Consider the following 23,072-nt stretch of genomic DNA (forward strand, 5'->3'; position numbering starts at 1 on the left):
ATTTTGGAGTCGGATCGATGATTAAATGGCACTGAAACGTTGCTTGTGTTCCCATGAATCCAACGCAACAAACGGTTCGTCGATCCGATGTCTGGATTGCGTTTGGCGGCGATTTAAAGATGAAAATTTTAACTTTTGGGGAAGTTTTGGACCTTGCCGGAAAACCGTATGCTGCCGGCGACCGGCTTGTCCGACCGGAGATTTTCTGGCGTGGTTGTGAAGTTCGTCGAGAGAAGAGTCCAACGGCGTATTGTGAGCCTCAATCGGACTTCAAACGAAGCCGCAATAATAAATCGAACTTTGAGTGTTTTTCAGATTTTGCTGGAATTTTCTCTATTTTAATGAAGAAGACGATGAATAGTGTCGGGCTTGGCGGGCCGAACCGGGCCGCGCGGGCCCATCAAGGATCCGCGACGGGCTTTTCAATTTAAAAGGGCCCAGTAGACCCTCTAAGCCCACCAGACCGCATGGCCCAACCTGACCTGAACCGGCCATAGGCCTAAACGGCCCAAATCTGTGTTTGACTCGGTTTGGCCCATTTTTGTGAGATTTTTGGCCATATTATAATGGTTCTGGAGGTTTTGTACCATTTTGAATCCATTTTTTGGGTCAGTTTTGGCATTTGGCATCTGTATCATATAGGTATAGTGTAAATTCAAAAACTTTTGATTTTTCAAGTTGGTTTTTGAGTCAAATATTTTAGGGTTTTAGCCCAAGTAAAACTGGTTCCGAACATTTTGCAACCCTTTGAAACCATTTTTGCTATCCATTTTGCCATTTGACCACTGTATAATACACTTATAGTGTATTTTTAACACTTTTGACTTTATAAATTTGGTTTTGAGTCAAAAGTTTTGGAGTTTTGGGCTCGGATTAGATTGGTTCCTAAGGTTACAGACCGTTCTGGACCTATTTTTGAGGTCATTTTTTGTATTTAAGCACTGTATGATATAGTTATAGTGTAAAATCAAGACTTTTGGTTTTGTAAGTTTGATTTTAAGTCAAATATTTTGGGGTTTTGGACTTGGGTTAGACCATTCCTATGGTTTTAGACCATTATGAACCCGTTTCCAAGGTCTGTTTTGGTGTTCGGAGTCTGGATTTTAAAATTCCAGTGTAATTTTATAACTTTTGGGTTTTTTAAAGTGGGCCTTGAGTTTAATTTTGATTTCAAACTCTTGAAGAATTAACTAAATGCCATGGAGACCCAGTTATGTAAAGTTTTGATGTTGTTTAATGATTAAAACTCAGTCAATGAACACCTTTGGTTTCTAATTCTTAACTTAAGCACCCCTATATGTTGTTTATATGCTTTATGTTTTGCATATAACTTAAGGGTTAAAATGATTAGTTGAAATCATATATGGGACTAAACTTTTAACTTGAATGCACATTAGTTCATGCCAGATATGCTTAAAACCCAAGCTTATGGTTATAATAAACTGATAGTGTGTATTTTCGAATCCTAAAACATTGAATTATGTTTGATCATGGAACTTGAAAGTTGGTTTTGTATACACAAGTTTATTACGTTTTTCATTATTTTTAGTTGAAATTGAACTATATCTTGTTATGATTGGTCACTAAATGAATGAACAAAGAACTTCGATTCCAACTGGGAAACGAAATCGCTTAAGGTTACGTGGTTAATTTTGAGAACAGTGTCGCATACAATGACACATTTATGGACTATGAACCACTTTCAATTGCGACTATTTGTCCAAGAGCAACACTTAGCCCAACGGATGACTGTTGTTTTGCACAAATAGGCGGTGTGAGAGGACTAGGCCTGGGTAACCTGGTTTGGGGTTATACTTCTGCCCAACGGTGATGTGCACCTCAAGTATAGGGTTATCAGGCCCTAGTTGGTCTCATGGGAGAGCCAATTGTGTGCTGTGGCACGGCCCAACGGACGGCCCACGGTGACACGCCTGGTGTCTCGCCAGAATCACAGTATTGTGATTTCCTGAATTGAAAATCGTTTGTGTGTTGTGGCACGGCCCAACGGATGACCCACAATGACACGTCTGATGTTTCGTCGGGGTCACATTTTTGTGTTTTTTTTGTGATTCTGGGCAATCTAACTAATTTTCCCTTAAGATAGATTGATTGAGTATTGTATGTGAGAACCAATTGTGTGCCGTGGCACGGCCCAACGGACGACCACGGTGATACACCGGTGTCTCTTCATAATCATGGTATTGTGTTTTCTAAACTAGAAACCAATTCTGCATCATGGCACGGTCCAATGGACGACCCACGATGGCACATATGGTATCTAATTAGAAGCACACTTATGTATCATCATGATTTTATACATTTTAGTCATTCTTTTCAGTTGGATTGATTAAAATCGTAGATTGAGTTAATTAAACTCCATTTCTGGACTGAATATGTGTTATAAGAAGTGAGCATGTTTGGAACTGCAAGTCTGTGTCTGTGACATTGAAGTTATTGGTATCTTAGTGTCTTTTCTAGATACCGATTATGTTGAGTACTTTAGTGGGTCAGAAACCTTAGCAAGTGATGGAATAGATCTGCATAATTCAAGACTACAAAAGGCTAGACTATGTCTCATTGAATGACAGGCTCACTAAACCCACATCTAAAAGATGCTTATGAATAGTGGGAGTTCAATGTTAGTATCACTCTAGTAGTAATGGTAGACCTCCATTTTTTATGCAATTCGAGATATTTTTAAGACTCGAAAATGCAAAGGAGTTCTTGAATGTAGTTAGTGAATATTTTAGAGGATCATTGGAAGCACTTGTAAATACCCTTATGATGTGTTTTGATAACCTTAAAGTATATTCACCAAAGTTGTAGTTTTGAGCACACTTTGAAAGGCTTTAGATTCAGAACCTTGGTTGTGCTCACTTTCGACACACCTCTTGGTTATTTTAAATGGTAGCATTAGAGTCATGAAGATATAGACTAGTCTTAGCATTATCAATTAAAGAGAGTGAACTTTGTATCAAGTGCCATTATCTTGAATAATAAATGACACATACTTAACGTATGGATCCCTTAAGTTTGATATGGCCTAGAATTAATACCATATCTTTGTATATTATGATTTCTATTTCGTAAGTACTCCGGAAAAAGATTTGTACATTTAGAATTCTATGTGAGGTCTTGGTGCGAGTTAGGTGCTTAGTAGAGGAGAGTATACCATTATATCGGGAAATAGAATAAAGGTGGCTGTTGAATCAATTATTACTCGCCACTCTTTTCTGAAATTTTGGTTTCATATGAACTAGAAATCTTATTCTAGAAAAACTTGATTCCTTTGGCTATGAATCAAGGTTTGGAAGTATAATGGATTCTCTCTAGTTTTCCATTTCCCATTTAGTAATTTTGGTTATCTTCAGGGCAATCCTTATTGACTTGGATTGCACTTCTCTCAAGGTCAGACTTGGCCTACCTTGCATTAGAATAAGATAATCAGTATTGTTAGAAATAAATGAAATCGCGTGAACAAGAATTTATCCAATCAGTAGGTTAAGTTTTTAACCACATATCTGAGGATAGTTGGGTAAAAGAAGAATTCTAGATTCACCTGATTTTATCGATTTAAACAATGATACGAGGTACATTGAAGGAGAAATATACAAAGATTAATCGGTTTAGGGTGTTACCAAGAGTATTGATCTACTAAAGGTCATTCACAATGACATCTTGGATCTTTGGACTCTGACAGTTGGTGGCGGAAGGTGTTACCCTTTTGGTTAAATTTTCTAGCCATATTTAAATGTGTCTCTCTAATCAGAAGTAGAGGCCCTATCTTTGTTTGTGATCTATAAGGTAAGAGTCGAGAATTAACTTGACATAAACGATCAAAATAATAAGGGTCATTTATGCAACTCTCTGTTGCCTAAGATTGTGGGTTAAAACTCTTAAAACACCCATGTATTTTGTGATCCAAGTAAGGCTGTGCCTAAGACCCTTTAAGATTTATAGGTCATAAGAAAGCTGAAATTGGGAAACATGCAACTTTGGGTTGTTTACATGAGGCAAAAGTTTATAACCCACGAATATAGTAATTAAGCTCTATGACCATAAGTTGCAATTTCATAGATTATCTTAAAATATTTAAGGGTTTTAGGTTCTGTTGATTGACCCATAGTACGTATATTGTCGGGATTAAATGTGCCAAGACTTCTAAAGGATGGTGACCTTAGTGGGAGTGTAGTGTCTTTAGTAAAATCACCTTTAAGGAGAACCAGATTGTAGTACCGGTACTGGTGATCCAAGATAAGGTGGTACCAATGCTCATTGGAACATTAAAAGACACATATAAGTTAACAACCCACATTATAGATGTTTTGGTGGTGACAACTACCGAACAATCCTTGAGGCTAAGGAAAGAGGCACATAGTCTGTAGACTTAGAGATTCTGCTTAAGGTTTAGAGCAGACTTCTCGACAATTGTACATAAAGTTTCACCAAATATTCTCTATGTTAAGTTTTAAGGAATTGTCACAGGATAATGGATATATCTTAAGGTCGGAGGAGTAATATTATTTTCCTCGTGTTATGTGTTGATGGTATACTACTTGCTAGTAGTACTTAGCCATGTTCAATGATATTCATACAAAAGAATTCAGGTGAAGCATCCTACATAATAGGAGTTTAGATTCACCTAGTTGGGACTCGAGGATTGCTGAGATTGCAGAAAGTCTATCTTGGTAAAGTCCTAAGTATTGAACATGGATAAATTACTCAATTTGTAGTGTTCCTATAGTTAAGGGTGATATATTCAGTCAGTTCCAAGGTCCCAGGATCGATTCATTATAGGAGTAGATAAAGAGGTTCCCTAATAGTTCCGCAATTGGGGTCTATTGAATATTTAAATCTGCACCTATCTGTGTATAACCTATATGGTGGGCAAATTTAGAAAGTACCAATGTTATTTATGTATGGATCATTGGAAATTTGCCAAAATGTTATATATTGTCTGTAAGGGACTAAAGGTTTAATGCTCACATAAAGTAAATGAGATAACCCTAGTGTGATTGGTTAATCTAATTCCGACTGTTGTCGGAACACCTAGAGTTCTGCTCTAATATATTTTGCAGAAAGTCCTAAATCGTGGAAGAATGTCAAATTGACACTCAGTTGCTTCCACCTTGGGTACGAAGTTTATTGTGTACTTCAAGGCCTTGTACTATGCCTTGAAGTCGCGGAATTTTATCTCAGGATTTTATCTTGTTGATAGTCGACAAGTTACTGGGAATGTATTGTGATAATTCCGCTGCGGTTTTACAATTCCAAGAACGACAAATCAAGTAATGTGGTCAATGTACTGACATATTGTCGTGAGGAAGTTCAGAATCAGTGTGTATCTGAAGATTACATAAGCACCGCACTTATGTTGGCAGATCCTTTGACTGAGGGCTTGTCACCAAAGCTCTTCAGAGAGCATGTAGCGTGCATAAGGTTGGTTGACACTTTTGATAGCCTATGACAGTGGGAGTCTGCATTAGGTATTGAGATACACTGTTGTGATCACATTTTATTTTATGATTCTGATATATATTATTTTCTACCGCTCCATTTTGTGCACATTACGTAAATGGATTGTGAGTAAGAGGTAGAATGTCTGTAGACTATTTTGGACCATGTTTACATCTTATGCATGTATGCTTTTACATTCATGTTAGTAAGAATTACTAATAATATAATCATGGGGTAGGCTATTGGGTAGAGTTGGTGACCCAATGGTTACATGGTTTATTGTTGGTAGTTTTTGCTAAACGGAATGTTGGGTTTATTATCTAACTAATTTAAAGTTATGATCCTTATGTTTGGCTCAAAGATCTTGCTAGCAAAGTGGGAGAATGTTAGGAAATAATTCTAACGGTGGATGTGGCTTTTGCAAGATCGACGGTCAAGATCATTTGGTTAGTTAATTACTTTTGTGAAAAGTCATTAATGAAAAGACTTTATGTGAAAAGGTATAAACGTAAAGAGACGTTTGGGGAGAGGGATCGGCGCGATGAGGAGTCACATCTCTTCCCACAAACGCTTATAAAAAGTACTCTTGGGTCCTATTTGCACACAACGAATTTGTTTCCAAACTTTGAGAATCCACGCTTGAAGAGAAAGGAAAACGATCCCCATCACCGACTATTGTGTAGCAAAGAGAAACCTTAAGAGAAAGAAAAATAAGATTCATGGCTTCCGGTATGTCTTTTTCTCATTTCAATTTTTTTCATATTGTTACATGTGATTTTTCTCAATGTTGAATTGCTAAGATCCGTTGCCGGTGTTCATATTGTATCGAACACTTACAGACTCGACCCAACCCGATCCGATATAGTTTCTCGGGTAGGGTGCGTGGGTTTATGGAAAGCCTGACCCGAGTTTGCAACCCCAATGAAAGGCTAGTTTTGCTATTTTAAGAAATAGCAATGCTAGTGTTTACTCCCATTTAAAATATGAATTCAGACGCAATGACATGATCACTGGATGATTACTTATTTAGAACAAGTCAAAAAGGGTTACTATTTGCACCTGCTTCTGAGTTTAACTAGTTGAGAGAGACCGAGTTACTAAATAATGACCCAGCTGGACTAAGTCAAAGGAGTGACACGTCATATGTCACTTGAGGGAAGGTGGGGTGACAACAACCCGGAAGAAAGGATTACATGCAAACAATGAAGCCTCTGATAGGCAATTACCAGAAGTTCTCCATTGAGAATGTGGGGTGATGGGAAGCGGTTAGCCAAATGAACCATGAAAGGAGACGCTTGTCTCCAAAGAAGAGGTTCCAACCCACAATCAAAATGCTATGGCATTTATCTTTTATTATTTACTTTCATGTGCCGTCTTTTACTTTTCATAGATGTAAAAACCCGATTAAGGAAGCAGTGAATTCGTCTTCCCAAGTGAGCCTTTCTCTTTAATTCCCTACCCGTTGCACTGGCATTCGCTTTCGTTGTTTTGTTGGTTAGCTAGATCGAACAGTCTGTCGACCCCTAAAAGTCATTTGCACAATGCAATCATCAGCGGCAACACTTTGTGTTCTGCGTGCATTGACATTTTACCCAATGAGTAGTTTATATTATACGGTGTTGACGTGTCTTCCTGTGTCGACTTCCCCACATCCGGCCATCCCTTCCCATCCGTGTAAAGGCAGAGAAGGCCAAGGAAGAAGTTTTCTTCTCCTTTTCTTCTTGATCACCTGCAATCCAATCTTAGGGGACAGAACGGTCGTCGCCCCCTCAAATTGAGTTTCTGATCTTGTCTCCAAATAGGCCGGCAAACCCGCGCATTCACCACACACTCACACACCCACACTGGGTGCACTTACCAACAACAAACCATTTTCGATCGAATAATTATGGATGCCAATTTTTCAACTGAAGAGGAAATCAAACAAATCAATTGTTGCCGCACCGGTTTTACTCTCGTTTACGGTTACCATATCATTTTCTACATGTTTTATGCTGGAGAGTGAACATAGAAGCCACACATTCATTTCCCCACGAGAGCTGCTAGTAAAACGTGATTCCGTTTTGTTAAAAAAGACGGGGATCAATTATTGATGCCACGTTAGCAAAAAACAATAAACAAAGCTCGAATCCCCACGAAACATAACTAATAGTAATGCAGGGTGAAAATGACTAGATCGACGGCCATTTCCACCGTTGTCTTTACTTTTTAGACGGGATTCCGTTTTCAAAGGGTTCCTTTTTCCCCCTTTATTTACCCCTCGTCGTCTCAAGGAGGTAAAAGCTCTTTTCCAAAAATCTAGGGTTTCTCAGAAAAAGAGAAAAATGGGTTCCGTGGCGCAGATTCCGACTAGCTTCGGTCACGAGCTGAGAGCTTGCCTTCGTTGCAGGCTCGTCAAAACCTATGACCAGGTCTTTCCCTTTCCACCTTTTTTTTTTCGAGGTTTTTAATCCTAAGGTTAGGGTTTTTGTAATTTTGGCTTCTTTCTTTCATTATCCAATGATTTTCAACTACTCATTCCTTTGTTACTAATTCAGTAGGTTTTAATTACGTACATTTACAGCCCGAATTGTGTTATGCTATCATCTTCCACTTGATTTTTTTTTTTTTTTTGAAAGTTATCTTCCACTTGAATCTTGATTATTTGTTTTTGTGGCCGAAGCTCAGTTTAGAGAATCGGGTTGCGAAAATTGCCCTTTTTTCAACATGGACAAAGATCACGAGCGTGTGGTGGATTGCACCACACCCAATTTTACTGGGTAGGTTTTATTGTCATTCCTCTCCCCCCTTACTGTAACCATAGCTATTGTTGTTCTTGCTGTTTTTTCAGTTAATGTTTTTGGGGGATAATCTCATATGAACCAATGGGTGGAATTTCTGTGTTTTCATCCTTAAAGAGTGAAAAGACTTTGGAAGGACAAAAAAGTTAAACCAAGTCATGGTTATTTTCTTTTTCTATCTCAATTGAGATTACTATGAGCAAATTCAGGTTGTCGAGGGTCTCTGCTGATTGTATCTTATATTTTGCTTATACTTCTTTTGGACTTGATTTGTTGGGGCATGATTGCCTTTACTTTCTCAAAGTTCCAGTGGAAAGGAGGATGTGATTGGAAATTTGAGACGATTTCTTGTTTTCATTCTACAGGATAATTTCAGTCATGGATCCAAGCAGAAGTTGGGCAGCTAGGTGGTTAAGAATTGGTATGTCTAACTTTTTGCATCACAGAAATGATAACTTTTAAAAAAAATAGAAATAAATTGTGATTCTTTATATGCTTTCTCATCTCCTTGCACTTCACACATTCATGATTTTAGTAGTGAATTTTCTTTATTTGATTTTCCTTTTCCGTTCTTTTTTGGGATTGCACTTCACATTATAGGTCTATAAGGTGTCTTATATCCCAAAATCCAAAATGATGTTGAGTGATTTAGAAATGTCACAACTAGGGGTATGTTTGATATTTCCACATAAACTGAGCAAAATTTCTATGTTAAGAGATAATTCTTATTATTCTTTCAGAGGAAACTTGTCCATTGCTTAAACAACACATAAAACGCAGGTCAGAACTCAGAGTTTTGGAGAGACTACCAAGAGGGACATTTCTCCACTTTGAGAACATGACTCATGGTGACAATACTCTGTTAAGTTTTAGATTTATTAGAGCTCAGTTAGTTGATGGTTCATGCTAAGATAACTAATGGATGTCAGTGTACAATATCTTTTGAATCTTACGAGCGAGAGGCTGCTCAAGTGTTCTTTATTGGCAATTTAGGGATTTGCCTTTTCTTGTGCGGTGTTGTTTGCATTTATTTAATAAATGTCTTAGAATCACTGGCAACTTACAAATTATGAATTTAAGCATTCAGCTATGCAATAATCATTAATTAAAAAAAGAGAGAAGTATTTAACAATTAACCTTTATAGTGCTAGAAATAAAATAAATAACCTTTATAGTGCTAGAAATCAAATAAATACCAAATTGTTTCTAGGGTAAAGTCAGTGCAAAATCAGTCTATCATTCATTGATGAATTGTGTATATAGGCCTGCATATCTCCATAATGCATTCAAAGTTCTTGCCTAAAACTGAAAGGTAAAAAACTAAAAGCCATTTTTTTGAATGGTGAAGATGATTTAATAAAAAGCGTAGTGAGACTGAGGAGGTCCCAACAATGCAAGAGCACAACAAGCACATAAAAGGCATGGAGAAAATAAGAAATACAATACTCAAGAAAAGTCAGGGAGGAAGAAAATCAAAGAGCTTCAAACTATCCATAAAGACTTCCTCTCTAGCTGATCTGTCCGCCGCATCATTAGCGGAATGTCTAATATTGTGAAAGGATATAGATGCAACCCCAATCCTATATTGGATTTCATCAGAAAAGGGGGCCATGGTATGGGATGTGAGCCTCTAAGACACCTAATGACATTGGGCAAATCACTTTCAACCATTATGGTATTTAAGTTTTCGTTGTCAAGCAACTTTATTCCTCGGTGTGTGGCTCGAACTTCTGCTTTAGTTGCATTTGCCGGACCAATAGGGCTCGCAGACTCCCATTTTACCGCACCATATTCATCCCTTGAGATACCTCCAATAACAGATGGACCAGGATCGCCCATGCTAGATCTGTCAAAATTAAATTTAAGGAAACCCTGGCGGGAGGCATCCAATTTTGAACTACATTGGGAGCACTACTAGATCCGTTACAACTCTCTTTCCAACCATGCCATAAATCATAAGCAGAGACAAATCTAAAGCATGGCAAAATTTTCACCCAAGAGATTGTAATGGTATCACGTTATTAAATAGGAATTGGGCTCCCTTTGTGAATCCATTAAATATCCTTGAATTTCGTTCTTTCCATAATACCCATATTGTAGCTAGGAAAGAGAGTTGCCAAAGTATTATACTGTTTTTCCTCGAAGGAGCCATTGCCCAACTTTCCAATAAGTCCAAGATTTTTGCTAGGAACACCCATGCAATCTCAAATCTAGCTAATAATTTGCCCCACACCTATCTAGCCACCTTACAATGTAAAAGAAGATGGTCCACAATTTTTCCATCCTCGATACATAGAGCACAATGATCCATGATCATAAATTTTCAATGTCTTAGAAAATCAGTAGTCCGAATTCTTTCCGAAACCGCCGCCCATCCAAACTCACAAACCCTTGTTGGAGCTTGAATGTTCCACACTCTGGCTACTTAAGATGTAACGGGGCAAGGTAGTAGATGATGATAGAACGATTTAACCGAGAAGTCCCCACCTTAGTTCCAGACCCATATTCTTTTGTCCTCCCCATCTAACTTAATGTAGCATCTTTCCAAAATCTGTAGAAGCCTTCTCACTATTTCCAGTTCCTGTCAAAATAGTTGCATGGATTCTTTGCCCCCTATGCCGAATCCATGTCGACACCTCTCCACACGCGAATCGGACATGGATTCACGTGGGACACATCCGGATTCTTGTCTTAGCCTTGTCCCACACGAATCCTATTTTTTTCGGGCGAATCCGACTCATTGTTCTCTCTTTTAAAATGCAAATCCTGTATATTTTCTCTTTAACGCGTTGTCTTCTTAACTTCTTTTTATACGGAAGCATAACCCTTACTCTTTTAATAAAAACTCCAGCGCCTTGATCGTCACCCCACCCACCCCCCCTCTTGCACTTTCCTCTTCGATTCTCTTAATAAAATCTCTGACCCCTCCACCCTCCACCCTCAAAATTTTCATGAATACACACACACATATTATATATATGAGAAAAGTGTTTCTAAGCACGTGATTAGAAATATATATATATAAATATATAAATTTTTATTTTTTAAAATTTATTTTATTAAAAATTACCGAATCCACGAATCCTACTTTTGGGGGTTTGCCGAATACGACACCTCGAATCTGTGTCGGGATCCGACACGCGAATCCGAATCCATGCAACACATTCCTTCTAAAGGATGGAGACCATACCGCCCTCTTCTCTGTCCGGCTGAAGCAGTCTTTTACGAACACCTCCTTTACTGTGGCTATGGCAAACAACTGAGGAAAAATCTCCTTAAGTGGGAGGGAGGTACACCATTTTTCACCTCAGATCTGACACGATCCCCCGCATATATTTTTAATCGTACCCCTCCATAAAATTTGCTTTAAAACTCAACACATCCCGTCGTATGGTTTTCCCCATCTTCCTAAATCCGTCCTCCGACTCCCAATGCGCTTTGCATGAACTGTACTTGGAGTCGATCACTTTGGCCCACAATTTTGACCCCTCCCCATATCCCCACAGCCGCTTACCTAGCATTTCTTGCTTATTGCATCTGAAATTCTGAATTTCTCTATGTTTGGATGTTTTCACAAATTGTCATTGTAGAGGGAGTTGACTTTCAAAAGCCATGTCTTTTGGTTCCTTTCCTCACATTTCATCTACTAAAGATTTCATTTTTTTTTTATCTTGTCTTGTCCATGGCTCTTTTAAATCCATATGCCTGACCATGTTGACTGTTTTGCTTGTTTTATGCTTCTTATGGGACTAACTTATCAATTTCAGCAAATATCACCCTAGCTTTGGCTTTCTGTTTCATTGGTTTAATCTGTTTCTTCTTAGTTTAAATCGGAACTTTAAGTTGATATTACTTGATCTGAAATGGTTATCATGGAAGTTTATGGCATCTTTTACAGGAAGATTTGTTCCTGGTTGTTATACACTTGCTGTCTCAGAGGCGCTTCCAGAAGAATATCAGGTTTGTTTTTACATACTTTCTTTAGTAAACCATCAGATTTTTTGGAACTGGATGAGTGTGTTTCAAGCATATCTTTTACATTTTTTCTTTCAACAAATGGTTGAATACAATATAATAGATCTCAGTTTATCAGAGGATCGATCAGAAGCAGGTTCGACAGATTCTTAATTTCGGGAGAATGGTTGGCAATAATTCCGGAGGTCTCTCAGAAAGTTCTAGCTCATTCAGTTTCTGATCACTGCCCTATTCTTTTAGATCCTAAAATGGAATCGTGGGGTCCGGCTCCTTTTAGATTTGAGTTAGCATGGTTGGAAGATTCCCTTATGGAGGCTCGATTAGTAAGATGGTGGTCTGATTGCGCCTTTGAAGGTCCAGCTGATGTAATCATTGGCAAAAAATTAAGATTCCTCAAGTCAAATTTAAAAAGTGGGCAAAGGAGAAAAAAGAGCTTGACCACGGCAGGAAGCGGATCCTGGAAGATAGAATGCTGGGGCTAAATGCCCTAGAAGAGTGTGGTCTGGCGTCGGAAGAAGACTATGAGGAACGAGGAAGGTTAAGCCAAGAGCATAAAGGGCTGCTGCTGCTCGAAGAAATATCTTGGCGTCAAAAATCCCGCGTCAAGTGGCTGTCTGAGGGCGATAAAAATACAGCCTACTTCCATGCCATGGCTAGCGTCCGCAGGAGAAGAAACATAATTGAATCTTTAGAAGTGGAGGGGGTATGTGTGTCGGACAAGGAGAAGATTATAGCGGAAATTATTGATTTTTACCGGTCTTTGTACACAGCTGATGGGATGCTTCGCCCTATTCCTCAAGAGATTCCGTTTGATAGTTTAAGTTTGGAGGAATCTGCTTGGCTGGAATCTCCTTTCTCTGAGGAGGAAATTAGGAAAGCTTTGTTCTCTCTAGCGAAAGATAAAGCTCCTGGTCCAAATGGTTTCTGTTTGGCCTTTTTCCAACTATGTTAGGAAGCTGTTAAATCTGACTTACTAAAATTCTTCCATGAATTCTTTGTGGGAGTAGTTCTTGACATAGGGACAGGTGCTACTTTTATTTCCCTAATTCCAAAGATAGAAGGGGCGTCAAAAGTTTCTGATTTTCGTCCGATTAGTTTGGTGGGTAGCCTGTACAAAGTTCTTGCCAAGGTTTTGGCGGATCGTCTCAAAGTGGTTTTACCATCAATTATTTCGGACTGTCAAATCGCCTTCATAAGCAAAAGACAAATTCTCGATTTCTCTTTGATAGCTAATGAAGCTATCGATTATTACAGAAGGACTGGGAAAGGAGGGATTCTATGCAAGATTGATATGGAGAAGGCCTATGACAGGGTGGACTGGGGAGCTTTAGATTATCTGTTGGGTCGAATGGGCTTTGGTGGCCGGTGAAGATGGTGGATCCGAAATTGCTTAGCGTTTGCTTGGTTCTCTGTTTTAATCAACGGATGCCAAAGGTTTCTTCAAATCGACTCGAGGTTTGAGGCAGGGGGACCCATTGTCTCCATTTCTTTTTGTGATAGTAGCAGAATCCCTATGCAGATTGATGAACAAAGGAAGTGAGTTGGGTCTCTTTGAAGGGTTTCTAATAGGCAACAATAGGGTAGAAGTATCGATTCTTCAATTTGCGGACGATACAATCCTGTTTTGCTCTCCGGTTGTCTCTTAGATTCTAAATCTTAAAGCAATCTTAAGGTGTTATGAGATGGTCTCGGGCCAAAGATCTAACTCTACGAAATCCAGGCTGTAGGCGATCAACGTTCCTGAAAGCGACGCTTCCTCCTTTGCAGGTATCTTGGGATGTGCCTTCGATTTTCTTCCAGCCTCTTATCTTGGCCTTCCGCTAGGAGTGGGAAGACCAAACAAAAATTTATGGCTCCCCATTATTCACAGAATTGAGCGGAGATTGGACACCTTGAAGCGTAACTTGGTATCCAAAGGTGGTAGGTTGGTTCTCATAAAGGCAGTTTTATCAAATATTTTGATCTATTTTCTCTCGCATTTTAAATGTCCTGCGAGTGTAGCTCAGAGAAGATTTTTGTGGGGAGGATCGGGCTCATCAAAAGGGATTCCTTTGATTAAATGGAGTGCGATTTGTCTCCCTATCAAAAATGGAGGATTGGGTCTTAGGAGGATTCAAGGTTTTAACAAGGCCCTATTGGGAAAGTGGCTTTGGAGGTTTGGCGAAGAACAGTCTTCTTTGTGGGTTAGAGTAATTGGAAGTAAGTATGGGTTATCGAAAGGAAACTGGTGCTCTGCTGACACTTATAAATTCAAAGGTGTCTCGGTCTGGAGGGATATTTTGAAGGTGGAGGTTCTTTTTTCGAAAGGCATTCGTTTCAAGGTCTACGTGGGGGATAGGATTCGTTTCTGGCTGGATCCTTGGTGTTCGGCTGTGCCTCTCAAAGAGCTCTTTCCTGAGTTATTTATGGTGTCGTCTCAGAAAGGGGTATGGGTTAAGGACTGCTTTGAAAGAGTGAATGCGAAAGTGGTTTGGACTCATAAGTTTAGAAGAGCTTTTTTTGATCGAGAATTAAACTATCTTCAAGGATTCCTATCTCTATTAGAAGCCTGTTACATCAAGAAAGCAGGTGCAGATAGACGAGTATGGATTTGGAGCTCTTGTGGCTTCTTTTCAGTTAAAACTTTTTATCAACACATGAATTTTAGTATAACGGAGCCTTTATCTTCCTCAATATGGAAGTTCTATTGTCCGCCGCGAGTTGCTTTCTTTGGGTGGTCAGTTTGCAGTGGTCGTATTCAGACAATGGATTTTTTGAGGAAGCGTGGCTTGTGGTTGGTAGATCATTGTCCTCTTTGCTTATCTGATAGCGAATCAATAGATCACCTTTTCATCCATTGCAAGGTAGCTAGAATCATTTGGGGTCTCATTTTCACTCGTTTTGGGGTCTGTTGGGTTCCATCTAAATCTATGGCTGACTTCATCAGGAGTTGAGAGTGGAATCCTTGGAAAAAGAAAGGCAGGATACTCTGGAAAATGTGCCTTCTAGCGACGTGGTGGTTCTTGTGGAAAGAGAGGAATGCGCGGGTCTTCGAAGGAGAGGCTAGGTCTCCCTATTGGATTTATATAAAGCTGATAGCTGCTGTCATCTCTTGGGCCCAGAGCCTCCCTTTGTTTCGTTTTGTTTCAGCTTTTGACCTTTGGGATGGATGGGCTCACATCTGTAAGGAAGGGGTCAGCAAAGTGAAAATCATCCAATCCTGGCATCCTCCTTCAGATGGGCTAATGAAGCTTAACTTCGATGGTTCGTCCCTTGGTAACCCTGGAGAAGCAGGAATTGGGGGTTTATGTAGAAATGAAAAAGGGGAAGTTCTTTGGGCTTACTCGGGTCCTATAGGAGTAGCAGATTCAAATGAAGCAGAGGTCATAGCTGTTCATAGCAGGATCAAGTATTTGGATAGATCGGCTTTAGACAAAATTATAGTGGAAGGGGATTCCCTAAATGTAATTCGCTGGCTTTCGGGTAAAAGGATTCCTCCTTGGAGATTTTTGCCCTTTTTCGAGGAAATTGAGGATCTAGTTCAGGGTTCTTCTATGGTGTTTGACCATGTTAGGAGATCAGCCAATGCTGAAGCAGATTCCCTAGCCAGGGGAGGTGTTTTTAGGGCAGGTTTAGAGTTTTTTGATTATCTTCCTTCTTGATTTATTGTAATTTTTCCTTTCTCTTTGTTTCTCTTCAGGACCATCTCGGTTCTGTTTTTAATAAAAACTGCCTTATTCAAAAAAAAAAAAAGATCTCAGTTTATCAGCAACATTCGATGTCTATAAAATAATAATTTTTATTTGCCAAAAAATAATAATTTATATTTGCCGATTTAGCCAGCGCAGATATCTATGCGACCATACAATATAAGTATTGGTCGATTCCAATGGCATTTCAATCCCAATTTTGTGATTTATTGCTGTACTAGCTGCAACTTTTGATAAGATTTCTCTCTTTACGATCATTGCCGAATGACACTTAATTTACTGTCTCTGCAGGCTCTTTGCGAAGATAACCGCGTGCAGTATGTGCCACCAAAACGTGTATGAATGTCCAAAATTTGTGCTAGATGAGTGTTGACTCATTCAGGTACATGACTCTTTGATAGCGTGTGCACTTGAATCTAGTCACTTTAACTGGCAGACAGTTGCAAAAAGCAGACTCAAAAGAATTTCCAATTTAAATGGAAGATGCAATCTTGTATATCCTGTGATGTTCTTGAAACCATGTTTATACTTAAATGGAACAATTTTTGTCCACTTTTTTGGCTCGAAATCCTCATACAAATCTTAGTGGCCATGGTGATGTTCCCACCAAAATACCATAATTCAATTTCTGAGAACAGTCATGCAGGCATCGAAGGAAAGGAAACTTCCAGGAAATTTATTATTACTTTCTGGTTTCATTTTTATATTTTAGTTGGTGCACAATGCTTTAGGTACTATATGAGAACAGATGTTTGATAGCTTCTGTATCACTTCATTTTTTTTTGGTAGATAACCAGTAACCATTTTTATTAAGAAAGCAAACTGAATTCAGAAAGCGGACAAGATGTCCCCCATGATAGTATGACACACCAGCTAACAGCCCTGCACAACAACACCATGAAATACATACAAAACCAAACATCTTCCTTTTCTAATCCTTCTTTTGCCAGCTCATTCACAATAGCATTTGCTGTTCGCTTCATATGATTGAAATTTGGTTGCACCATCCGGTAAAGATCGCAAGATTGTGAATCTCCATTATGATGCTGGCCAAGTTCCACTGACCAGGTGCCTTACATGCAGCCCATGCTAGAGCATTTGTTTATTTATTTTTAGTGGCCCCAAGTTACACGCTAGAGAGCCACAGAGGAAAGCTTTGGCCTCCGCCTCATTAGAATTGCACTCAAGAAGGGTTGAATTGTATTCCCCTTGTCACCCCAGAAGATTCCGCTGATTCCCGTCTTTACAAGTTTTCCTTTCGAAGCTGCCATCGAAGTTGAACTTCACCGAGCCCGGTGAAGGGGGTCAGTTAGGAGCAGAAATATTCTTCATCCCCTTCTCGGTTACAACAATCTAAATTCTGCCATTTAGTTACAACAATCTAGATTCTTCCTTGGATGATTCTAACATTTCATGGGCTTCTGCCATTTGGATGTTAAACACATGTCGTTCTTTTCTTTCTTTCTTTTTTCTTCTTTTTTGTGTGAAATGAAAACACATTGTTTTCTGTTCCAACTATCTATCCAGAGGCCTTTGATTGGGTTAGTTCCCACACAATCTATTTGCATGCACTATTTTCTCTGAAGGTAGTAGACAGGAAAACAATACCCACAATGTATGGACAATTCATGCAGATAAAATCCATGACAACTGCCACTAATAATTTAGAAAGATACACATACGTGACTGCACATGCACGATGTGAGAGTTGATTTGGTTGGCCACCACAAAGCCATTTAGGGTTTCTGGTGCCCACTTTGTAGTGCACTGCTCAAGTGGTTCAGCGTTGGTGATAGAAGTCTTACCCTTTGGTCCATCATCATCCCATTCAGGGTTATTTGGGGGTCTGGATTCAGAAGAAGCGAAGAATTGTCTTGGTGATAGAACTTTAATTTTTTTTAGAGGCGTGAGAGTCCTGAATGTCGGTCTGAGAGTTCTTTAACCGCTGGCATATAAACCCTCCGTTGGGATTGGATACCGTCACAAACCAATGTGTTTGTGGCTCCAGTCTTGACTGGGTGGCTCCAACCTTTTTACATTTGGTAGATAGTGGATATTCAGCTCAGGAAGCCTTCTTTTCGACTGGAGTTTTTAATAGTTGTTGCCGGAGATCCTTGATAGTGATAAGCCAAGGGGGAAGTAGAGACAGAACTCCATGGCATCCTCCCAGATCCTTCCCTCGATCGTTAGGAAGCCAAGAAGATCTGGATTTGTTGACAAGACGACTTGATTTCAGAAATGGCTATGCTCGAGGTAGTCGGCTTTTTCCAAACCAGAATGCGAGTGATTGGAGGTGTACAAAGTGCAGCTATAGTAATTTTGGCACACGACGTGTCTGTAGAAAATGTTTGGAGCCGCAGTATAACAAAAAGGTAGATGTTGGTAAAGTGTGGATTCCTAAGGTGCCCCCCAAAAAGATTCCTAGTGCAAATAGGGAAGGCAAAACCCCTGTGATTACCATCCCAAGTGAAGTGATTAGTGATAGGAAGAAGACTTTATAGAGTTGCTTGATTGGTAGCTTGAGAAATAGATCTGTGTTGGAAGAGATTTGGTCTTGGGCAAAGAGACCATGGGCCCTGCCACTGCTCAGCAAACCTTTTTGCTTAGTCCCTCAATGGTGCTTTTTTGCTTTGAATCTCAGAGTCAAGCCACCTCCATCCTTCGGCGCGAGGGGGGATGCTTTGGGTGGTTACCTTGTTTCCCTCCAGCCGTGGTCTCCTATTTTAAATACTGGTGCAAGAACTGTGAGACGTAGGTTTTCTAATATCCCTCTTCATGCCTGGTCCCTTTCTCAACTGTCGGGTAGTCACGAGCACTGCCTGGAATTTGCCTCAATTAAGGTATCAACTTCTCTATTTGCCATCCTTTATAAATATTATGGTAGATTCCATGGTTTATCCGATCGGAGTTAGGTTGGTGGATAAGCCATTAATGCCTTTTAAAGCTCCTTTGGTAAAGGGGGATCCTGCCCTATTGGTTCCGGGTGTAGATGTCTTTGTTGAGTCTCCACCGGTGGTTGACCCGCCTGCGGTTGGGCATTCTTTGGTGCCTTCTGGGGGTAAAACTGTCTTTTCCAAGGTGAAAGAGCCGTTGGACAAATCCATCCTGGATTTTGAATTATCCTCCACCTTGGGAATGGCTAATCAGGCAGATACTCCTAAATGTTTAGCGTCATCATTGAAAGGGAAAGTGGTCAGTCAGTCTTGGAAAAATATCTTGTCAGAAGCCTTTAAAAACCAAATCGAGTATTTCTGTTGGAAAAGCTTATAGGAGAGATAGCTCAGACTGTTGCCATCTTCAATTTTTGTCAGTCGAAAATGCAGTAAAGATAAAAAACCGATTTTTAGAAGCAAAAAGAACAAAGGAGTCTCGAAAAAAACCCTGAAGGATATCAACAGTCACATCAAAAGGTCTCATGCTATCCCATCCATTAAAGACTCTTGGCTCCGGAAAGAAAAAGCCGGTCAGAAGGGGCGGGGAACGAGTCTCGAGAAAAATTACTTATTAGCTACAAAGGGAGGTCTATCTCTATTTAAAAGAAACCTTTTGGGCTTTCGAAGGAAAGAGGAACCAAAGAACCCAAGCTTAGCATCTAAGTTTAGCCTTCTCCTTAAAGATTTTGATAAACCTTTCGAAGCCCTCTCATCTACCATGGCTTCCGATTCTACTTCTTCTTCCAAAAAAGAGAAAGATAGTCTTGTTCGAGGTTAATGATTTACAGTTCCTTCAAAATCTGGAATTTGACGAAAAAATGGCTGCCGAAGAATGTCCGACACCCAAGGAAATTACCATGAGTATTTTGAAGAGACAATGGAAACAGTTCAAACGGGAAGCGCTGGCCAATAAGGAAAGCTTTCTCAAGGTCTCGGGTAAGTTTGATCCGAAGGAGGCCTTTGTCAGAATTTACAAGTTGGATTTCTTCAAGAAGGCTCTGGAAGAGGAGCGTAGAGCCCATCACCAGCGTTGGGAGGAGGTTAAGGCTGCAGAGATTGAGCGTTTGGAGAATCTGATGGGTATCTCAGAATGCTTCCTAGGAGTCAAGGGATTCCCTAGACCGGGAAGTTAGTTTGGAGATTCGAAATCGGATGGGTGTGGTTGTGGATAGACAGGAAGCGGATTCAAGGTTGGTGGACTTGCTGGAATCAGAAGAAGATAAAGTCGTTCCTCTTGAGGAAATGGATGAACTGCTGGCAATAGGGGATGTCTTCGGAATAGGTTTCGATGATAATTTGGAAGCCACAAAAAATTTATTTCATTCTATGGCTCTCAAGGACCTGAAGGAGCGAAGAGAAGTTGGAAAGGATAATGGGGATAAGGGGGCCGAGGGTAGTAACCCTGTATGAAAGGCCTTCTTGCCTAAAAAAAAAAAAAGGAAGGGGGGGACAAGAAGAAGGAGATAGGAAAAGAGGAGGGAAAAGAAAAAAAAAAATTAGCTAGATAGAATGAGGAGGAAAAAAGAAAGGAAAAATAGAAAATAGAGGAAGAACAGAAAATGATCAGATATAGAAATGATGAAGATAGGAAAAAGAAAGCATTAAGAGAATTCAGGCTGGACTATGCTTCTTGGTGGTAGCTCATTTCGCTTCTAATTTGATGATTTTTGAAGCTTCAGATTTAGGGATCGTAGATCTTTGAAGGATGGATCCCTTTTGCATTACCCAGGAATCTATCGTCAAAATAGCATTATGAATGACCTGTTGTTATCCAGAAATTACTTTGTTATAGCCGTAGCTTGAGAGATTTGTTCTTTCACTTAGGCCTCTTGTCTGGATACTTTAGCTCTGCTATTCTTTCTAGGAGTGTCTTAGTTCTGAAGTGTTGGAGTTTAAGGAGGCAAATTTTAGTAGTTTTTGAGTTTTCAATCATCCTGAAAGTCCAAGAGGGTGCTGGTTTTGAGTCCCTAGGTTGCTGTTTAGGATTTAGTTGTAGTCTTAACAGGTATAGGTGATAGCTGCACATGCTTGTAAGAAAAGATGAAAAGAATGCAATCTACAAAATAGAGAATAGGAATGCTTACACTCTACTATAAATGTTGTTTTGGTTATCTTTGAATTGGTCCCGGGCATGCCCGCCCCAATTCATTTTAATATTTTGTATTGCAGCCAGGGACTCCTTGTCCCGATTGCTATCTGAATATTAATGAAATACGCCATTAAAAAAATCTAATTCTTTGGACCATCGAAGCCCAATTCACAAGTTATTAGGGAGGTATTCTTGAGGAGAAGACATGATCGGTAAGATATTAGGGGAGTTTAGATCCTTAGTTATCTATTGGCCCTTCAGAAGAAACTCTTTAGAAGAAAATAATTTTGGGGATTGCCTATACAAGACCAAAGATCGACTTGGCACAGGATGAGCCGGGAGGATGCAAGCAAATGAAGGGTGGTATTAGGGTCCGACTACCACCATAGAAGTTGGGAGAATTTTCTTGAGTTTTAGATGTTTGGGTAAGAAACTTGGATAAGCACAATGCCTAGAGCCTATTGGGATTCCTTATTTTCAACCAAGTTCTTTTAAAATAATCCTATTTACTCAAGTGACATTAATATTTCTTTGGAAGCCGTTAGCTATATCATTTCTAAATCTATTATAACTAATATTTGAAAACAGTATTTAAGTCAAAACCATTTACATAAAAGATTATATGCAAATATTTTTTAGACAAATCCAAAGAGGCCCTTAGCCCTTAGGCTTTGCGTTTCTCTTATTACTACCGAAGTATTCCATAGAAGGAATTTCTTTCAATTTTAAAAGGTAGGGTACTTTTTTTAATAAAAGTTTCATCCCAAAAGACGGTAGCGTTTGTGACATGGACGTGTCTTCCTATCATCTCTCTCTCCCTCTCTCTCTCTCTCACACACAGACACGTGTACGTCTAGAAACTCTACCCTTGCAGCAGCCATCTCTCGACGACGAGCCTCCTTCTCAGCTGCTTCAAACTCCTGGATCAAGCAAGATAGTCAATTCTTTCTCTTGGACACGCCATTCTGCTGTGGAGTATGTGCACACAACAGCTCCTGTTTGATTCCTATTTTTTCTTTTATTGTTGACTAGACGAAAGCAAGAAATAACCCCTCATGTACATGGATACAACTAGATAGATGGATCAGATAGACAAATAGATGCAGTCTGATTATGAATGGTGAATATATAGAGCCAGGGCAGTTGGGTATGGATGGGCACTACAACTTTTAAACCTACTGATTGAGATTTCTGTTCCGCTTTTAAGCCTACAGATAGATAGTTCTGTTCCATAAAGTAAGCTCTCAATAACTCCGTGTACATTAGTAGATCGGGGGGCTATCCATTAGTGCATGGGTCATGTTTAGTCCTCATTCGCAACTTTTGTTGATGTAGCTCTCCTAGCCAATTGGTATCAGGAGAATCCTGACGCTACGATTCCGCTTTCAATCTGAGCACTAATTAAGTTCTAGGATGTGTTCCTTTGCATTAGAGGGCCTACCTAAGAATTTCTTTTGATTAGTAGGGGTATTCATTTTATAAGGACTTATTCGATCCAATCGTATCATGTAATCCTTTAAAAGGTGTTCTGATTGAATTATTTCAGCTACATGGTTTCTTTCCTTTGAATCAAAATCAGGGCGGCCCAATACATGAGGCTCCCGTCATTGCGGGGTCTGGGGAGGGCTAGATGTATGCAGTCTTACCCCTGCTTTGCAGAGAGGCTGTTTCCATGACTCAAACCTGTGACCGTGACCAACAGGTCACAATGGAGCAACCTTACCCTTGCGCTAAGGCCCGCCCTCTCCTTTGAATCAAAATCAAAGTAATAAATTAGTTCATACTAGATCGAGTTGCATTTTATTGGAATTGAGAGAATAAGCCAAATGAATTTGACTTATACTTTTTATGCTCCCGAAGTAACTCTCGTCAACTGGCACTTATGATGTGAATCCTTAGCAGTAATTCATTGAAGTGGTTAGATACAAAATAATAACATCCCCTTTATAGGATCGCATTGACTTTCTATTTCAGATATACACATCTGCTGAACCTGACTGCTTATGCAACTACAACTAGCAAAAAACAAATGGTAGGAGATCGAATACCAAGCAATAAAAAGCTAGGGATGAGCTACTTACTATGAGCGACCACCATCAAAGTTTGGATTTGAAAAATGTAACCTATTTTTTGATTGTTTTCCAATCAA

The 23,072-nt window shown here is 39.6% G+C and overlaps 1 protein-coding gene across 1 annotated transcript; it reads left to right on the forward strand.

The window, feature by feature from the left end:
* The first annotated feature begins 7,687 nt into the window (after window positions 1-7,687).
* LOC143859156 (transcription elongation factor SPT4 homolog 1-like) lies at window positions 7,688-16,453 on the forward strand. The gene is made up of 5 exons (XM_077369836.1): window positions 7,688-7,868; window positions 8,125-8,216; window positions 8,603-8,658; window positions 12,136-12,197; window positions 16,193-16,453. Exons 1-5 carry the CDS (start codon window positions 7,782-7,784, stop codon window positions 16,241-16,243), a joined length of 348 nt encoding a protein of 115 aa, XP_077225951.1. The 5' UTR covers window positions 7,688-7,781; the 3' UTR covers window positions 16,244-16,453.
* Window positions 16,454-23,072: the final 6,619 nt, after the last annotated feature.

The sequence above is a fragment of the Tasmannia lanceolata genome, unplaced genomic scaffold, assembly GCF_043159265.1.
Source record: "Tasmannia lanceolata isolate RefF3 unplaced genomic scaffold, GAP_Taslan_0.1 ptg000029l, whole genome shotgun sequence".
Taxonomy (NCBI): domain Eukaryota; kingdom Viridiplantae; phylum Streptophyta; class Magnoliopsida; order Canellales; family Winteraceae; genus Tasmannia; species Tasmannia lanceolata.

Bases quoted from the DNA above. Each gene is read 5' to 3' on its own strand.
- LOC143859156 (XM_077369836.1), top strand. From the start codon at position 7,782: ATGGGTTCCGTGGCGCAGATTCCGACTAGCTTCGGTCACGAGCTGAGA. The intron at 8,217-8,602 runs GTAGGTTTTATT...TTCATTCTACAG, and splicing joins ACCACACCCAATTTTACTGG to GATAATTTCAGTCATGGATC. The intron at 12,198-16,192 runs GTTTGTTTTTAC...CTGTCTCTGCAG, and splicing joins CGCTTCCAGAAGAATATCAG to GCTCTTTGCGAAGATAACCG.